This window comes from Limulus polyphemus, unplaced genomic scaffold (assembly GCF_000517525.1).
Source record: "Limulus polyphemus unplaced genomic scaffold, Limulus_polyphemus-2.1.2 Scaffold259, whole genome shotgun sequence".
Lineage (NCBI taxonomy): Eukaryota > Metazoa > Arthropoda > Merostomata > Xiphosura > Limulidae > Limulus > Limulus polyphemus.
Genome location: NW_013665869.1, coordinates 489,931 through 508,066, shown reverse-complemented (window position 1 = coordinate 508,066; position 18,136 = coordinate 489,931). Strand labels below are relative to the sequence as shown.

General features: G+C 34.0%; 1 protein-coding gene across 1 annotated transcript in view; it reads left to right on the top strand.

Annotated features, from left to right (window-relative positions):
• The window catches only part of LOC106478885 (dual specificity protein phosphatase 22-like), a 21,295-nt gene extending 4,971 nt beyond the window's left edge, over positions 1-16,324 (top strand). Inside the window, exons 2-5 of the mRNA XM_013939465.2 lie at positions 3,841-3,957; positions 8,247-8,371; positions 11,701-11,872; positions 16,005-16,324. Of these exons, the coding sequence (XP_013794919.1) occupies positions 3,841-3,957; positions 8,247-8,371; positions 11,701-11,872; positions 16,005-16,136 (546 nt within the window). The 3' untranslated portion in view covers positions 16,137-16,324. The remainder of the gene's footprint in view (positions 1-3,840; positions 3,958-8,246; positions 8,372-11,700; positions 11,873-16,004) is intronic.
• Positions 16,325-18,136: the final 1,812 nt, after the last annotated feature.

The following is an 18,136-nucleotide window of genomic DNA, read 5'->3' as shown; positions in this document are numbered from 1 at the left end:
ACACGACGAGACACACATTCGGCATGTAAAGCTGTTTGAATACAAGAAGAGAAACAACGCCTCTGTAGCCACAAAGAATATCAGAGAAATTTAAGGAAATGTTTTGAGCGTTCATAAGTGTCAACGATAGTTCGGCAAATTTCATTCAGGTGACTTTAGCCTTAAAAACTGTGATGGGGCCGACATGTTGGAACTGATATTGATGCTCTGAGACGCTTGTTGAGTCTAACCCAAGGCAACACACTCGTGAAATGGACCTGAAATTGCATATTTCTCATAAAACAATACGTAAACATCTAAGAAATATGGGAAAACTCCATAAAGAAGGTGTTTGGGTACCTCACGAACTCTCCGATGATCATCGTTTCCAACATGTGAACGTTGCTTCGTCTCTTCTGGAGCGTAATGCGCGTGAACCATTTTTGGACAGAATTTTCACTGGTGATGAGAAATGGATTCTCTGTGCTAATACTAAACGCCAAAAACAATGGCTCTGTCCTAGACAAAAACCACTTCCGACCCCAAAAGCAGGACTCCATCCTTAGAAAGTGATGCTTTGCATTTAGTGGGACATCAAAGGAGTAATTCATTTCGAACTCCTCAATCCACAGCGAACTGTCAATGCAGATATCTATAGTCAGAAACTAGAATACATAAATCAAGCCCTTCATCAGAAGCGCTCTTCACTCGTCAATCGGAAAGGTGTTCTTCTCCACGACAATGCACGTCCACATGTGTCACGTTTGACGCAACACAAGATTATGGAGTTGGGTTGGGAAGTTCTCCCCACCCACGATATTCTTCAGATATGACACCATCAGATTACCATATTTTTCGTTTGTTGCAACACCATTTTAATGAGAAAACATACACAAGTGTGAAAGATGCTAAAGAGGACATCGACATGTTTTTTGCTTCAAAGCCAAGTGATTTCTTTAATCAGGGCATTACCTGATTGTAAGATGGAAAAGCATCATCGATAAGAATGGAGACAATTTCATTCAATAAATGTTTTGTTTTGATATATAAGTTGTTCGAGTTTTTTCATCTAAAAAAGCGACATTAATTTCTTTACGACCTAATACTTGAAAGCTGGACAGTTGTCAGTTGATTCCACTATAGTTACAGAGAATGTAAACAAATCCAAACACTATGTCTTGGAGGAAAATGTTCTCTATTACACAAAACGGGAAGGATTGAACCAATGGTGACTGCCTTCCCACAACTTGCTGGAAGTGACCGAGTTTGTTTTCCATTATATACATTTTCATTTGTTGATTCCCTTTTCAAACTGATTGTTTATTTGTATATTATGTTATAGTGTAGATAAAACAGGATACATAAGTTCCAAAAGTGATATAATATTGTAAGATAAGTTTAGCAAAATTTATTGCATATTATTTTTGTTGATAGCACAATAATCGATTTTTGAGCAAAGAGCACAACAAAGTTCTTTACCCCCACCAAAAATAGAGAGAGAGAGAGAAGAGGAGAGAGCAAAGAATATCAAAAATGGGCTGGGCGTGGCTAGTGTGTTGGTATTCGGATCGTAAGATCCAAGGTTTGAGCCATGCTTCTGAACGCGCTCTGCACCTTCAGCTGCGTCGACGCAATAAGCGTGACAGTCAGTCCCACTATTCGATTAAGAAGCCATGTAGAAATAGGTACTGTTGTCTGGTTGACCTCCCTGTGATAAGCAGTATTAAATTAGTGGCGGTTATGTATGAAACTCAGGGTTTCTGCCTGGCGCCTCCCAATGGCACAGCGGTATGTCTGCGGACTTACAACGCTAGAAACCGGGTTTCGATACCGGTGGTGATCAGAACACAGATAGCCTCTTGTGTAGCTTTGGCTTAATTACAAACAAACAAACAAACTCTACCTGGCCCATATGTTGCATAAGGTGCCGCTAAGAATGAAGATACCAATACCAACTTTCTTTTGAACACCTTAATTTACCATGATGTTTTATCTTAAGATTTATATTTATCTATATCTTAGTTTTTGGAAGAAACATATGAGGAATCATATAAGAGGAAAACATTGGAGTAGAGGAATAAACTTCTTTACATAGTTAAAAACGTTAATTCCTAAAACTAATAAAACATCTTGCAGTGTTCTGTGTATTAAAAAAAACAGATCTTTGAACAATCTCAACTTTCGGACACCTTGGTTTGGTATTTCTATCGCTATTAGAAGTTTGCATATTTTCAATAGAATAATAAAATATTTTCATAAATGTCTAGTAGCCGTTCAAAGAAATATCAAGCTGTGTTGTAGAGTAAAGCGATTTATTAAATATCTGAAATAAATATAATACTTTTTTCAAAGCACGTGAATGAGATTTGTATTTGTTCACTACTTTCTAGAGGAGTCAAAATACAGTGCTTCTGTTCAATCACAGTTGTTTCAATGAAGATAAATGAGAGAGAGGGGTGGAATCAGCACAAGTGTATATGTCCATCTGATATACTGGCGAAATTAAACAGTAATTGACAAATTATATATCAAACTGGAATCGGTAATCCCGTAAAACTTTTTTACGTATAACTGTTTTATAAAATGGACTCTTTCAAAACTTTGTGTCTACTCATAATACTTTAATTTTGGTAAGTTTCGTGTGTATTGTATTTTTCGTTACAAGACAATAATCCCATGTTTTAATATTTGATTCAACGCCTTAAAAAGAACATTACAATAAAGACTAAATTTTTTCTCGTGTAATTGTACTAAACAACGTGTATATTTAGACCAGTAGAAGTAGGAATTTATAAATCACCCAGTTTATTTGTGATTCGAACGTGGCCTAGTGGTTTGTGTGCTCGTACTGTGAGTCCTAGGGTTCGTGGTTTGCGTCCCGTTGCTGGGGAAACACGTTTCGCACTTCGGGACCGTCGGTGCGCAATGATAATGACGGTCAAGTCCCATTATTAGTTAGACGAGTGTAGCCGAAGAGTTGGCAGTACATGCTAGTGACTAGCTGCCTTGCTCCTACTCTATCAGGCGAAAATTGGGGACGGCTATGAGCATATAGCCCTTTGTGCAACTTTGCGCGAAAATTCTAGAACATATTGTTTTGTTGTACGGGTTTCAGTAAGAAAGTAAAAAAAAATAATAATTTAGGAAAAGCAATGTGGGCATATTTTACTCCTGCTGGTAATTATATTGAAAGCAGACTGTCACAATTTCTGATTAAAGACTTTTATTGCCTTCGAAAAAATTCCCCTTTAAAATTACACGGATATTCCTCAAAATCTTTTACTTTTATCTTAAATTTATCACATCTTTCCTTTCGTTTAACGAAATGCAATTAGTTTTCTTCAATAAAAGCATATCGTATTTCAAGTTAATTCAATCTATTTACCCAATAGGAATTGAAGGAAAAAACTGTAAAATTCTGTTTACTGTTGTTTCCCAGTGACACAGCAGTAAGCTTGAGGAGTTTGTAACATTACTTTTCGAAGTTCGATCCCCGGGTTGGGCGCAGCCGAGGTAGCTCATTCTACATCTTTGCACTTAAACAAAGAAACAATAAAATAGTTTACTGCTGCCTGATATTTAGTTAAATATGATCATCTTATTAAAGTTTCTTTTTTGATAAATGCTTATAGCTCATGCAAACCATAGAATTTCCCGACTCTTGGTTTACCATCTTCAGAGTCAATTTTTTTTTCGATAAATGGAAAAAAAAAATATTAATTTGTTGAATGCTTCGCAATATTTTAACATATCTCTGTTGTGGTTTTTACGTCGGCTCTTTAAAAATGACATATCGTACGCTTGTTATTAAACATTTGTGGTAGTTTGCTCTTATAAGCTTACATAACTGTCTTTTAATAGGTCATACCAGGCTTGTATGTAGGGAATCTAAGAGACTCCGAGGACCAAGACCAACTGTATAAGAATAAGATAACTCACATCATTTCCATACACGATAATGCAAGAGAAGTTCTTAAAGTAAGTTTTTTATGTTTGTTTATTTTCTGTAACTATCACGCTGTCTGTTAATCCACATATCTTTCTGTCAGTTTATTAACTATATATTGTTATGTATCTGCTTGTTTGTTAATTTCCGGTATAAATTCTTCCTGAGGATCTTCAGAGATACAAGTCCTTTTTTAATTAAAACTAGTTTATTCTTTCTCGATACAACTTTGTAATACACAGAATTTCCACAGTCACTTTAAACTTAACAACCTTTATAACACACGCTATAAATCACAGTGATTCACACAATTTACTTACGGTGCTACTGTTCGCTTGACTCAATTATCTATCTCTTCCCTCTATCTATCTCTGCAATCTGTCTATCTATGCAATTGCGCTAGTTTTTCTCACCAAGCTTATATACTAAAAAAGAGGGCGCCTCTAACAAACTCGGGCCTCCCCGATAATTCATGATCCTTCCAGAAACTCCAGCGCGCATGCTCCCAGAGTCACGCGACTTCTGCTGTCGTAACAATATTTTATCTAACTTTGTCCATCTCGCTATTTTACTGTTTCTTTCTCTCTACATACCTGATGATTTTCTGTTCTGTCTTTATAATTTTCACCCAGTTGTTAATGTCTAATCTTGACTATCTATACAATTAGCTAGGTTGTTAGCCCTTTCGTTCTTTCCATTTCTCTCCTTTTATTGAAAAGTTTGCCTGCTATATAACTTTATTTTATTTTTTCATCTACCCGTACCCCCTTTTGTCTATTCATCTATATACCACACACAAAAATAGAGCTGGGTAACATTTTTACCAAATAAATGAAATACCCATTTTGGGCTTTAATACTGGGTAAAATAAAATGATTTTTAAAAGTTTTCGAGCACCACGCTTGTATCGAACAATTAGTAACATTTTCTCATTTTACGCGAAAATTCATTGCAGTTGCTTTTTTATACGAGTTTGTGGCGTTGTGGCTTCTCGTTTAAGTGAGGAGAATTTGATAGGAGCACTTTATGTTGAAAATTAAACTTACATAAAGAACTTTTTTCTTTGCTTTGAATTTTATCATTCCTCATCTATGACTTTAATACAAGGATCAAACTAACCCACTGTAAAGGTTTATTTTGGTAGAAAGACAACCAGTTAGATATCTGCTACATGGAGGAAGCTGGTCTATATTTTAAAGTTTTTATGTCTTAAACATGACATATCTAGGCATATGCTTGTAAACTTAAGAACTTACTCAATGTGTTCATTTATGAAATGCCAATGGAAGAATTAAAAAAATCTCCTCGATCTGCATGTGCTTTTGTCAGCAATTAAAGTAAAACGTCACTCAGTTTTACATCATGGGGTTGTTTACATAAATATAAGCAACAAAATATTTTAATAAATAGCGTCTTATGAGTTTTAAGATAGAGAATATCAGCAATTTTGTTTTTGTTTATATCTGTTCTTGCTAAAGGAAACTGAATGTTGTGATTTTTGGAACCTGTGATTTACATCGCAGTTAAACAGTGTAGTATAGCTAAACAGTTTATTTAGTTTGTCAAACGTTCTGCAGTTCCAAATATAACTTTGAGTTATGAATTCTTTTTTATGGATATATATATATATATATGTGTGAGTGTGTGTGTGTATACACTCATAGAACGGTTGCAGATCACATTTAACACTCCTGTTTCAGCTGAAAGATGAGCGAAAATATGAACGAAAAAAAAAAGCGTAATTTTATTTTAAAATATTTCTTTTTCCGCTAAAACGTGAAGAAAATATAAGTTATAATACATAAGTTATTCTTAATCCTCCTGCCAAAAAATCAAGAGATACAAAAATGCAGAAGTCGTCAGCCAAAATTATATGATAATGATGAAACAGCGTCTTTCGAAGAGTTTCAAAGTCATTTCATCTCAAGTAAATGGAATAAAACAAACAGGACCAAGTAAGAGAGCATATTATACTACTAACTGGAGTACCCATCGCCTGGACGGAAGTTATATTAATCCATGATTAATGAAATGTTTACATAGGACATGAAAAGTTGCTTCCCTTATATGTAATTGTAAAAAACGCAAAAACAACCATAACAATTGCAAAACACAAAGTGTAAATCGCAAGTCTGCATGTAGCTCTGCATGGACTCGACAAACCTTGATGCCAGATTTGGTGAAGATCCATCAACAGGGGGCGATGTAGTGGTAAAAAAACGCAAAAACACCCATAAAGATCGCAAAAATGCAAAACTGAAAATTTGAATGTATCTCTTTATGGACCCAGTGAACCTCCTTACCAAATTTGGTGAAGATCCATCCATCGGAGGTGAGGTAGTTACATGGACAGAAATCAGACAGTACTATTATATCTATATAGATGTCTCAAACTTTAATTACCTGTTGTACTTTACTGGTCTTTTTATACTTTTAACAGTTTCTTCAGGCTGTTGATCATGGACAGTGAATTAAGACTGTACATTGAGGGTCTCAAATTACCCTCATTTAGTCCTGTTAATTTTGTTCCATGTAGCTCAGTCCAGTTGGTTTGTATCTAGTGATCGCTGTGCTTCTTTTACGGCTGATATATTTTGGCACTTTTTGTACTTTCTGTCCATTTTGTCAAAGAACAGTGGTATGTTAGGCCAAATATATAATTTATAAAACAAAATTAATAATAAACTCAAGTTTTCCACAGACAGAAATGATAAATGTTATCCCAGAACGAGGGCACTATACATACACACGTATGTATCTAGCTGAGTGGTTATGATTATGTAACTAACCCAACAATTTGGCTAAATATCACTGAATCGGGAAGGCCTAATGGTTAACATTTCAAATTGTGTACCATGATGTCACTGAACACTTTCTCTACCTTCAGCTGTGGGTGTGTTATAAAAGTTGTCAGTCAATCTCGATATTTGGTTCATAAGAGCTCGACGAAGCCATTGTAGCGGCGGGTGCTACTGGCTGGCTGTCTTCCCTCTGATCAGTAATTCAAAATTTGGGACGGCTATACTTAACCCTAGGAGACTCTGACCTGGCCGTGTAGCTAACATTAGCATAAGATGCCGTTCAGGTTGAACAGCCCGGTTTTAGTTTTTTTTGTTTTACGTGGAAATTTTCATTACGTATATTTCTGTTTATCTATCACGTGTTTATCTATCTGCCTTTAATTTTATTTAGATATCTATATATGTTTGTTTGTTTTATCACTTTGTTTGACTTATGTTGTTAATTTATGTTCGACTTGTATTTTCATATCCATAACTGTAAATAAATATATAGCAACTGTATGGCTTGAATACATGCCTGCCGTTACGTACGGTGGCATTGACTCTTGAGGTATGTGTCGCATGTTAAGATGTGCATGAATATAAACAAATAATACACTGTGTTCTGTTGATTCTCTTAAAACTTAATAGTTCGGGTTATTACTGTAATCAAAATTAAATTGTTCACGGATATCGTTTAGTGATACTACATGTATATGCTCAGGGTCCCCGAAAGTGTTCGGTTTCGAGAGTAAGTAAAACCAAAGTAAAGGGTAACAAATATTTTTTCTTGTTTTTGAAGTTCATATATGATGCTGTGTTGTAACCTACAGAGTGCATAATTCTTCTCGTGATTCATGGCATGCGCACATTTTATTAAAGTCACGACAGTACAAATTGCAACGTTAAGCGTCCCTTATGCAAAGTCATTTTAATATCTACTGAATGACTGACAGACAACACACTACCAGTCAATATTAGTTCTATTCTGATATATAGCGTTAGCCCATTAATAAAAATGTCTTAAGTTTTATTCAGTGAGTTTGAAAAAGGCTGATTTAAAAAAAAAAACTAAGTACGTGGTTTTGGTAAAACAAATTTTTTTCCATAGTAACTAAAATCGAGTAAATTATTCGTTTGTCAATAAACTATTTGTTTTCTGACCACCGCGGATATCAAAACCTGATTTTCAATGTTATAAGTCCACAGACTTATCGCTGAGCCACCGGAGACCAACAGGGGCATTAAGTTAATAAAACCAATCAAATAGAGATTAACAATAAGTATATTTCTATTAGCGTTATAACTAACGATATAAAATTAGTTGTTCTTGTTATCAGTAACTTTATTTTGCTCAGTATTATTGTTTTTTTATGCATTACGTTCAAATTAACCATTCATTCGCTTATTGTTTCCAATACATATTGTGAGAATAACTGAATGAACCAGAACGGTGAAAACATATTAACGTTTCAAAATATAAAAGTTTTTTTTTATATTAGTTCGCATGCAAATAGTGTACATCTTCTGTTTTTATACAGGACAAAAAATATCTTATTATTCAAGCATCCGATTCTCCGCATCAGAATCTCTCTCAGTTTTTTCCTCGTAGCAACGATTTTATCCACAACGCTCGAATCAGTGGAGGCAACGTGTTGGTCCATTGGTAAGTATATACTGTATAAATGACGCAAAGACGTATAATGCTCGTGTACTTCGAACATTATTTGTTTGTTTTTGGATTTCGTGCAAAGCTACACGAGGGCTATCTGCGCTAGCCGTCCCTAATTTAGCAGTGTAAGACAATAGGAAAGATTGCTAGTCATCGCCAACTTTTGGGCTACTCCTTTACCAACGAATAGTGGGATTGACCGTCACATTATAACTCCCCCACGGTGGAAAGGGCGAGCATGTTTGGTGGGACGGGGAATTCGAACCCGCGAACTTCGAACGTAGACACTATATAAATTTTCTTTTTTTCGAACATGACTGAGTTGTCTGTTTAATCTTAACGCACAACCAGTAGTAAGCAGGTTAATGGTTTAAATCTAATTAAACTACATTATATTTAAAATGAAAGTTGATTATAAAAACATAAAAAATCCCACTGAAGCCTTACACTGTTCATTTTGTGGGAGATAATGTCATAATTAGAAGATGTGTGTGACACTTGAATATCGTTTAGATAAGTCAACAATATAAAATGTCAACAAATCAACGATAAGTTGTTGCTTTCGTCGTGCACAGCTACAATATGACCACCATAGGGAATCGAACACCAGTTTTTATCGTTGTAAGTCTGTAAATTTACTGCTAACACATCGAAAGTCTCAACGATAATTGTGGTTTAAATATATTTTTTTAATAGTTGTATTGGCCAGAGTAACATGTAATAATCTCCCATCTTATAAATTAGTCTGGATTATGGGTATCAATTACTGCATTTTTTTCATTCTCTTTTCATCAAAGACGTTCGAACCAAAGACAGTTTCTCTAAAATTGAAACTTCGAAATCTGAAAAAGACCAAATTATGTCGTTTTATGCAGTCTCCTAACGGGCGCACTTTAGGTTAGACAGGGGGCAATTGTCCATTTCCTTGTTTAATCTCATTTGTATATTTTTGGAACAATAAACATATATATACGTGAAACTTTTTAATGATTTAGGCGAGTGCCTTGATACTTTCGTGTTTTTTCTTTCTGTAATTTAATTTTGTTGAAAAGAGCTTTTATTCCTGATTAACTGATGCCACCATATTACATTTTAAGGTTCCGAGATTTCTTGCGTTTCGGAAATTTAACGTAGTAAGGCTTTACATGTTAAATAACAGGGCTTTTATTTCTTAGAGAAGAATAAACTTAAGATTAACATTTACTTAATTACATATAGAACACTCTCTTGCTTTTTCTTAGGTTGGGTGTGACCTTGGTTAGCGTGCTGGCCTGTGAATTCTAGAACCTATGGTTCTCGTATATTTGTTGCAAACTGCTCTCCACACTTTATGTTCGTGGGTGCGTTATAAGAGCAACGCTCATATCGTACTATTTCAGTAGAGTAGCCCAAGAGTTTGCAGTGGATGTTGTTGATTAGCTGCCTTCCATCTGGTCTATCAGCTCAAAATTAGGAACGACTAGCTCACGTGTAGCTCTGCGTGAATATCGAAAACGACCTTACTTGTTCTTGACTTCAAAAATATAAATCTTATAAGAAAGAAAATCTGAGCCTCTCAATCCATGCTAAAATTTTTCATTTTACTCTCACGTTTCCTTTCTTATAATTAAACGACTTTTAAATTACGTCTGCTCGAAACTTCTGTACAAATCATCGACCTCTGTTTTATCATATTGTATTACAGATCTCTCAATGACACATTATTTTCCTACTTAGCTTTATTTGTTGTTGTGCCCCCTCGTGGTACAACTGTACATTTACGGACTTACAACGCTAGAATCCGGGATTCGATTCCCCGTGGTGGACACAACAAATTGTCCAATGAGGCTTTGTTCAGAAAACAAACAAACTATATATATATGTACATAAGTATTTAATCTCTGAAACACGACAATAGAGAGCTTGTTACAATATTCTTTTTTCATGCATATATATAGGCCCAACGTAACTGCACACCCCACATATCTTTGTTTCTGATCTGTCCTTTCTTTCATCTTTCTATCTAACTATATTCAACACAGTAAACTGCAACAAACTTGTGTTATAAACGACAAAACTTGTCTTCTGTGGAACATATGTGGTACGTGAATGGCTATAACACAAGTTCAAGATAAAAACAGAACCTGGCATAAATTGGTGGTTAGGATGCTCGACTTATAATCTGCTGTTTGCGGGTTCGAATCCTGTTATCGAACATCCTCGCCATTTTTAGCTGTGGAAGCGTTATAATGTGCCGGTCAATCCCACCTTTCGTTAGTAAAGAGTATCCAAAGAATTGGCGGTGGTTGGTGTTGACTAGCTATTTTGCGTCTATTCTTTCGCTACCAAATTAGGGATGGCTATCACAGAGTAGTTCTCGCAAAATTCTAAAAACAAACAGGCTAAAAATAACAGCGTCATAATAAAATAGAAGTATTAACTGACACACACACACACGGTCTTTGGATTGAATTTTATACAATCCACATACACACTAAATGGGTGAATTTATACAGACACAATTTTAAACTGAAAACACACGTCATTTATGTTAGAAAATACAAATTGTGTTTTTAGATCGCAAAAACAGTCGTGTTGTACGCATAAGTCTGAGTTTGACGGATACAGTTTGTGCTGTAAAATTAGACAATTTTTGTGTTAATTTACAACACAATTTTTTTTACAGTGTAATGATGAAAATGTCGTCAGACAGGTGTTTCAAATATACTCTGTATATGACTGCAAGACACGCACACATACTTAATAAATTAATACTGATTTTATGAACAAGTAAACGGAGATTATGTCTGCAATTCGAAAATTATAATGCTGCATAATAACATTCAGTGCACACTATTGTGCTTTGTTCAGAAGTTATATTGTCAAAATTAAGAGGCTTATTGTTTCTAATATTTTATATATAGTAGTAGTATGTAATAAGTAGGTTGAATAATATGGATGTTGGGCTAAGGATTCTTCTACAGTAGGTGCCTGTGACTTGTTGGCGATAAATTCAACAATAAATGAACAGCACGCACTCCGCTTGTTTTAAAATAATATATTCAAAACAAGTTAAACGTATGTACAAACATTCTTTACACTATATATATATATAATAGTTGTATATTAAATACTATACATAATTCTCTTCTTGTTGTCTTAACTCTCTTATTATAGAAAAAACTAAACAATCATGAAATATTAATTCACGAACTAATTAATTAATACTACCTATACTAAACAGTCTTTTATATCATGACATATTTATATATTCACGATTTTATGGGCACTTTGTAACAATAAACAGTATAAGCTATTGTTGTAAAATTTTAATATTTCTCTAGTCTAGTAGGTATGTCCAGGAGTGTAACAGTGGCTGCAGCCTATATTATGTGTGTGACGTCACTGGATCATAGGGATGCAATGAAAGTTGTGCGAGGGGCTCGAAACGTAGCAAATCCTAATTTAGGTTTTCAGAAGCAACTCCAAGACTTCGAGCACAGAAAAATTTCAGAAGTAAGTTGCCGTACTTAATATTTAAAAGGATAATAAAATAAGAAAATGGTTGTCATGTATAGTTCTTAAGGTACATAGAACTTTCTGAGGATACATTTTATATGTTGATATTGAGGCACAGGAAACATAAAACAGTATATGACAGAAGTATAACTGATGTATGGGAACCTCAAAGAATAATTGCCACATATAACATTTAAAGTGCTTGAAACGTCTAAAGGAAAGTTGCCATATGCACTGTTTAAAACATGAAACTTTAATAGAGTAGTCATCACGTGTAGTATTCAAAGCACCTGAAGCTTAAGATACCCGAAGCTCTCAGTGGATAGTTGCAAGCACCTGAAACTTTCAGTTAATAGTTATATGTGTAGTATTTAAAGTACCCGAAGCTTTCAGTGGATACTTGTATGTGTAGTATTTAAAGAACCTGAAGCTTTCAGTGGATGTTGTATGTGTAGCATTTAAAGTAATTGAAGCTTTCAGTGGATGTTGTATGTGTAGCATTTAAAGTAATTGAAGCTTTCAGTCGATAGCTGTATGTGTAGTATTTAAAACACCTGAAGCTTTCAGTGGATGTTGTATGTGTAGTATTTAAAGTAATTGAAGCTTTCAGTGGATAGTTGTATGTGTAGTATTTAAAGTAATTGAAGCTTGCAGTGGATGTTGTATGTGTAGTATTTAAAGTAATTGAAGCTTTCAGTGGTTAGTTGTATGTAGTATTTAAAGCACCTGAAGCTTTCAGTGGATAGTTGTATGTGTAGTATTTAAAGCACGTGAAGCGTTCAGTGGATAGTTGTATGTGTAGCATTTAAAGCACCTGAAGCTTTTAGTGGATGTTGTATGTGTAGTATCTGAAGCACCTGAAGCTTTCAGTGGATAGTATGTGTTGTATCTTAAGCACCTGAAGCTTTCAGTGGCTAGTTGCATGTGTAGTATTTAAAGCACCTGAAGCTTTCAGTGGCTAGTTGCATTCGTAGTATTTAAAGCACCTGAAGCTTTTAGTTGATAGTTGTATGTGTAGTATTTAAAGCACCTGAAGCTTTTAGTTGATAGTTGTTTATGTAGTTCTTGAAGCACAGAACATTTTCACACATTTAGCACACAGCATCTCAAGTACAAGAAATTCTCAGAGATATTCGCATTTAATCTTAGGCCTTTACTTATGATATTGTTACGACAGCGGAAGTCACGTGACGCTGCCATGAAATTTCTCGAATGATCGAGGAGGCCCGAATGTTAGTAGATAAGCCTGGCACAGAAGCCAGCGATTGACAGGTAATTAAAGAAGCGAACATTAGTGACGGTAATATAAAGTGTGTTGTACTCGTAGAAAGAAAAGTTATCGAGATTGTAAATCGCTGTGATTTATAGCGTGTATTGTAAAGTAGTTAAGTTTACATTGACGAGAAACGTACTGACTGTGGAATTACTGTGTACTAAAAGTTTGTACCGAGAAAGAATAAACTGGTTTAACCAAGAAGAGACTTGTATCGCTGAAGTTCCTCGGAAAGAATTTACACCGGAAATTAACAAACAAGCAGATACGTAACAATATTTAGATCAACTTGTCCATTATTGCTGTAAACATAAATGTTTTTTTTTTATCCTGTGTAAACATACCTACATTTTCCAGGTGCAATTTTATCCTTGCATATTTTTTTCAAAGTAATTTTGTTACATTGTACGTAAAATTCAAAACCGAAAGTTCGTTAAATTCTCTTTATAAGTAAGAAATGTATAAAGAAAAAATGTTTTGCGTGAAAAGGTTGGCTCAATTCTAGCTTATAAATAAAATTTAAGCATTATTTATAAATAAATTGTGTTGTGACTGTTATGAAGAATATACAGGGTGTCCCAGAAGTTTGGACCCATAGAGAAAAAATACACAATTTATTCTTAATTTATTTATTATTCAAATTACATGCCATTAACAGCCATACACATATCAAGTCTTGGTATACTGTGCCATCAGGGTATTTTCTTTCCTGATATATGTACAACTGACTTTAGAAATGAGTTTATTTAACTAAGAATATCGTATCTATTTTCCCTATGGGTCCAGACTTCTGGGACAACTTGTATATTCGGTGGTAATTTGAATTTGATCATTATATTTTCTTGTGTATTCGATACATAAGTATCCTTTTTGTTATTTGAAATATTTTATGTATTTCTTCCTGTTTAAGCTTTGAAAGGTGAACAGTTTTGGTCGACACAAAAATGGTCACACTTGAACGGGTTCGGTGTAGGTATTACGTTCAACATGCAGTTATATTCTCACCTCATTCTCGCGCTAGTCACATATTGTCAAGGTTCATTCCCTCTTGGTGTACTGGACTCTCCCATGGGTTGTGTCGTTGGTGAATTCGTTAAGCTGTTACTATTGTATTTTCTAGATCATCAGCCATATATATATTTAGGAAGCAGGGAGGATGTGCCTTCTTATTTTTAATTATGGTACGACCAAGTGACTTGGTTGACAAGTTCATTCTTGAAGAACTGACCATATTGTAATATGTATACAATGATTATTTTTCTCATCCTACACCAAATTTTCAACAGCCTTGGTCATATCTTCCTCCGACATAGAGCTCTCAACATCTAGAAAGTAGTGATGTTCTAAGTTTTTGAGCACTCGTCTCACCAGTGAAGAAATATACGTGTCTTATGTCGCAAATAAATAGTGTATATTTATTCATTGTTATTAAATTGTGTCCACTATCTTTCTTCAACTTAGTCAAATCTACTTGAATTCTGTAATATATTTCCTGTGTATGACCAATTATTGCTATTACTATCATTACCTGAAGGTTATCAGCGAAACTAAGAATGACATATTTTTGGATCATAAAACACTATATATAAGCTTTGTTCACTCTTCAGAAGCGATCTCTCACATTTTGTATCCGCAGTTCTTGTGTTCTAATTTGTCTTTACTAATTACAAACAGAACTAACATATATGAAAAGTGTTGGAGTAATTTTTTATATATTCAATGCTCTGTATATAATGAAAAACTATATAATGGCATGTAACGGCTTACTATGCAGCACAAGTATTATATGATGCGCGTGTAACGGAGTTTCGTGTTTTTTTATTCAAATAATTACTCTAGATGCATGGTTTTAAATCCTATATATGGGGTGAAAAAGCTGTACAGTACTGGTACATTCAGTACTCATTAAAAACTTTCATCGAATGTTAATCTTTACTTACATTGTTCGGATTACGACATCTGAAGACTTGCGTGCATTATTTTAAAAGGAATGTAATGTATGTTTATGTTACGTTCTGACCATTTACATATACGTGATATAAAGTTAATACATTTTAATAATAAAGTGACTGGTTCAAAAAATTAATTTTATATCAACAAATTCAGTGGTATTGTCAGTGTTCATATTCTTACATATATATTTGTGTAATGATTTCTATTATGTAGTACATGAATGTAATAATTATAGCTTAATGTCAATTCGATTTTGTTATTCAATGCATCGATAAGAGACATACAAGTGCCATCTGTGACTATATTCACTTGTGTGACTTAGTTAGTTAGGTCTAGAAAAGGATTAGACCGTTTGCTTGAAAGTGGATTGGGGTGTTTTACTCATATGTATTTTTGATCCGTTTTTACTTTTATTTGAATGTTGTTTAACAAAAAGAAGGGATATGTAAAGCTTCGAAGTAGCTTCCTGTGGTACTGGTCAAAATGATACTCCTTATATTCTATGTATGAAATCCTTTATCTCAACACATTCTCAATAAGTCTCCAAATAATTCATGTTTTAAATATAATCATTGACGTTTAGTCTGTTTGGTGAGAAATTTCTTCAATATTTCAGAGTGAACAGAGGCCTTTTTTTATAATTTTGTGTTATAGGCAGGCTACTGAGTTGCTGTTGCAATAGAACCAAATCTGTACTTTTAAATATTCTACAACTATTGAGTTGCAGCGTTAGCGTATGCCTGATATGAATTAATCGAATGTTATGTCACATATTAACAAATATGCTGGAATAGCAACAGATTATGATGTTCTTTATTTTATTCCTTTAGTAACCGTTACGAACACCTAACTTCCTGTCAGTGTACATATAAATAACACCCGCGTTTTCGTATGTTTATATAGGAAAGAAAACGACTGAGGTACAAATATTCACATCAATCACTCGAACAAGACGAGAAGATATGTCGGAAACTAGTGACGAACTATAACAAATCAACAGAAACTTTGAACACTCGCTTTTCAGCATGTCAGTGATAAAAAAAACCTTCTGAGGGTGAAAATTTTCTCTTGTCCTCATTCATCAAGTGTCCACAGAATCTTGTATGGTTATGTAAGCTCTGTGTGTATGCGATATTAAATAGACATTTAATAAGCACATAGCTACCTGTATTGTTGAAAGACAACTGTCAGTAATATTGTACCCGAAGGAACCACGTGAACCATTCAAATATCTGTACAATTTTTTCTAAAAATAACTTACTTTTCTTTCATCTTCATTAGTTAATAAGTTGTAATGCCTACAAGCATATACTATGCATAACTTGTGAAATAATATAAAAATTATCTTTGAACTTCAAGTGAAATAATATATATATATATATATATATATATTAAAAGCTTATTACTCGATAATGGCTCTCTTTCCTAGTAGCTTTATATATTCAGTATTTCATTTTCAAGATAGACTGAAAGACAACAGAAAATTCAATATAGTACAATGTATACTCATTTTTAAATGAAACGAACCGTAGATAGAACTTGGGAATAAAGATACTTATTTAATGCCTCCCCCCCCCCCTAGGAAAAAGAGAATGTCTTAGAAAAATACAGTTTTGTTTTGTCGTGATTACACGCTTATAAATGAAAAAATATCACTAAATAAAAGGCAATTAAAACGAGCTATTCTGGCCTAAACACTGGAATATGCGTATGGTGGTAATATGCAAGTGAAATACACTATTGTTGTTGTTTTATTGCAAAGCTATTTTCGTTCTGTCCATCATGGGAAATCGAGCTACAGATTTTAGCTTTGAGTCCGTGAACTTACCGCTGACTGGCCACTGCGGAACCCACTATTTAGCCAGTCGTTTATGAGAAGTTTCATTTCATTGTTACTTAGGTAAACACTTCCAGAAATTAAGCATAATAATTCAAAATATAATACATAAGTAAAGTATATAAAAATACTTAAAGATAACAACACTTCTTTTGTCTTAATTCTGACGTTTCGAAACTTCGTTTTTACATACATTTTGAATAGGTTTTGACACTATAGATACACATGTATCTCTTATATTAAGCTTTGTAATGGGTAATAAAATTTATGTTTTATATTGGCTTTAAAAAAAAACTATAAGAAGTATTTTTATATAAGATTTGTTATTAACAGGTAGCAATATTTTTACAATTGATTATGAAAAACTTGTACGAAATGTTTGAAAGACTTGCGTATATTTGTCGTGTTTTTGATAAATATTCATTCCTTTTCAAACAGCCTTTCAATAAATATACATTTCTTCGTTTAGATTTTCGTAAGAGCTGATTTTTTACACCTAGGCATTTATAACTGTGGAAAACGTTAAATAAGCATAAGTAAAAGTTGAAATATATTGTTACGACAGCGGAAGTCACGTGACTCTAGTAATACGTCATGAGATTCTAGAAAGATCATGTCCGTTCGTAAAGCCTCGAGTGTTCTCCAGACGCCCTCTATTTCGTATATATTAGACCGGCGAGAAGTGACGTCATAGATATGAATAATTGCAGATTGAAGAGATAGAGACAGACAATTGAGTCAAGCGTAGTAAAGTGCGTGAATCGTTCGTTGTGAATTATAGCGTGTGTTTAAGTTAAGGTACTATGGAAATTAAGTGTATTGCAAAGTTGAATTGAGAAAGAATAAACTGGTTTTAATTAAGAAAGGACTTATATCGCTGAAGTTTCTCGGAAAGAATTTCTACGGGAAATTAACAAACAAGCAGATACACAAGAAAGCTATTATAGATGTACAGTGGAATTACAACATCAGGATAGAAGAGGTACAGAAAAGAAAGTCTGTAAAAACAAACTTGAAGTAGTAGTAAAATAAATCAATGAGGTAGTAAAAACATCACTGATAGAATAAAACATCTAGAAAAGGAATTGGTAAACCCAAAGATCAAACCAGCCACACCTCCTTTACTAAAAAATATGGAAGAGGAGAATCCTTACTGTTCCCAATACTGATATGCCATCTGTGACTATAGGACCTTCCT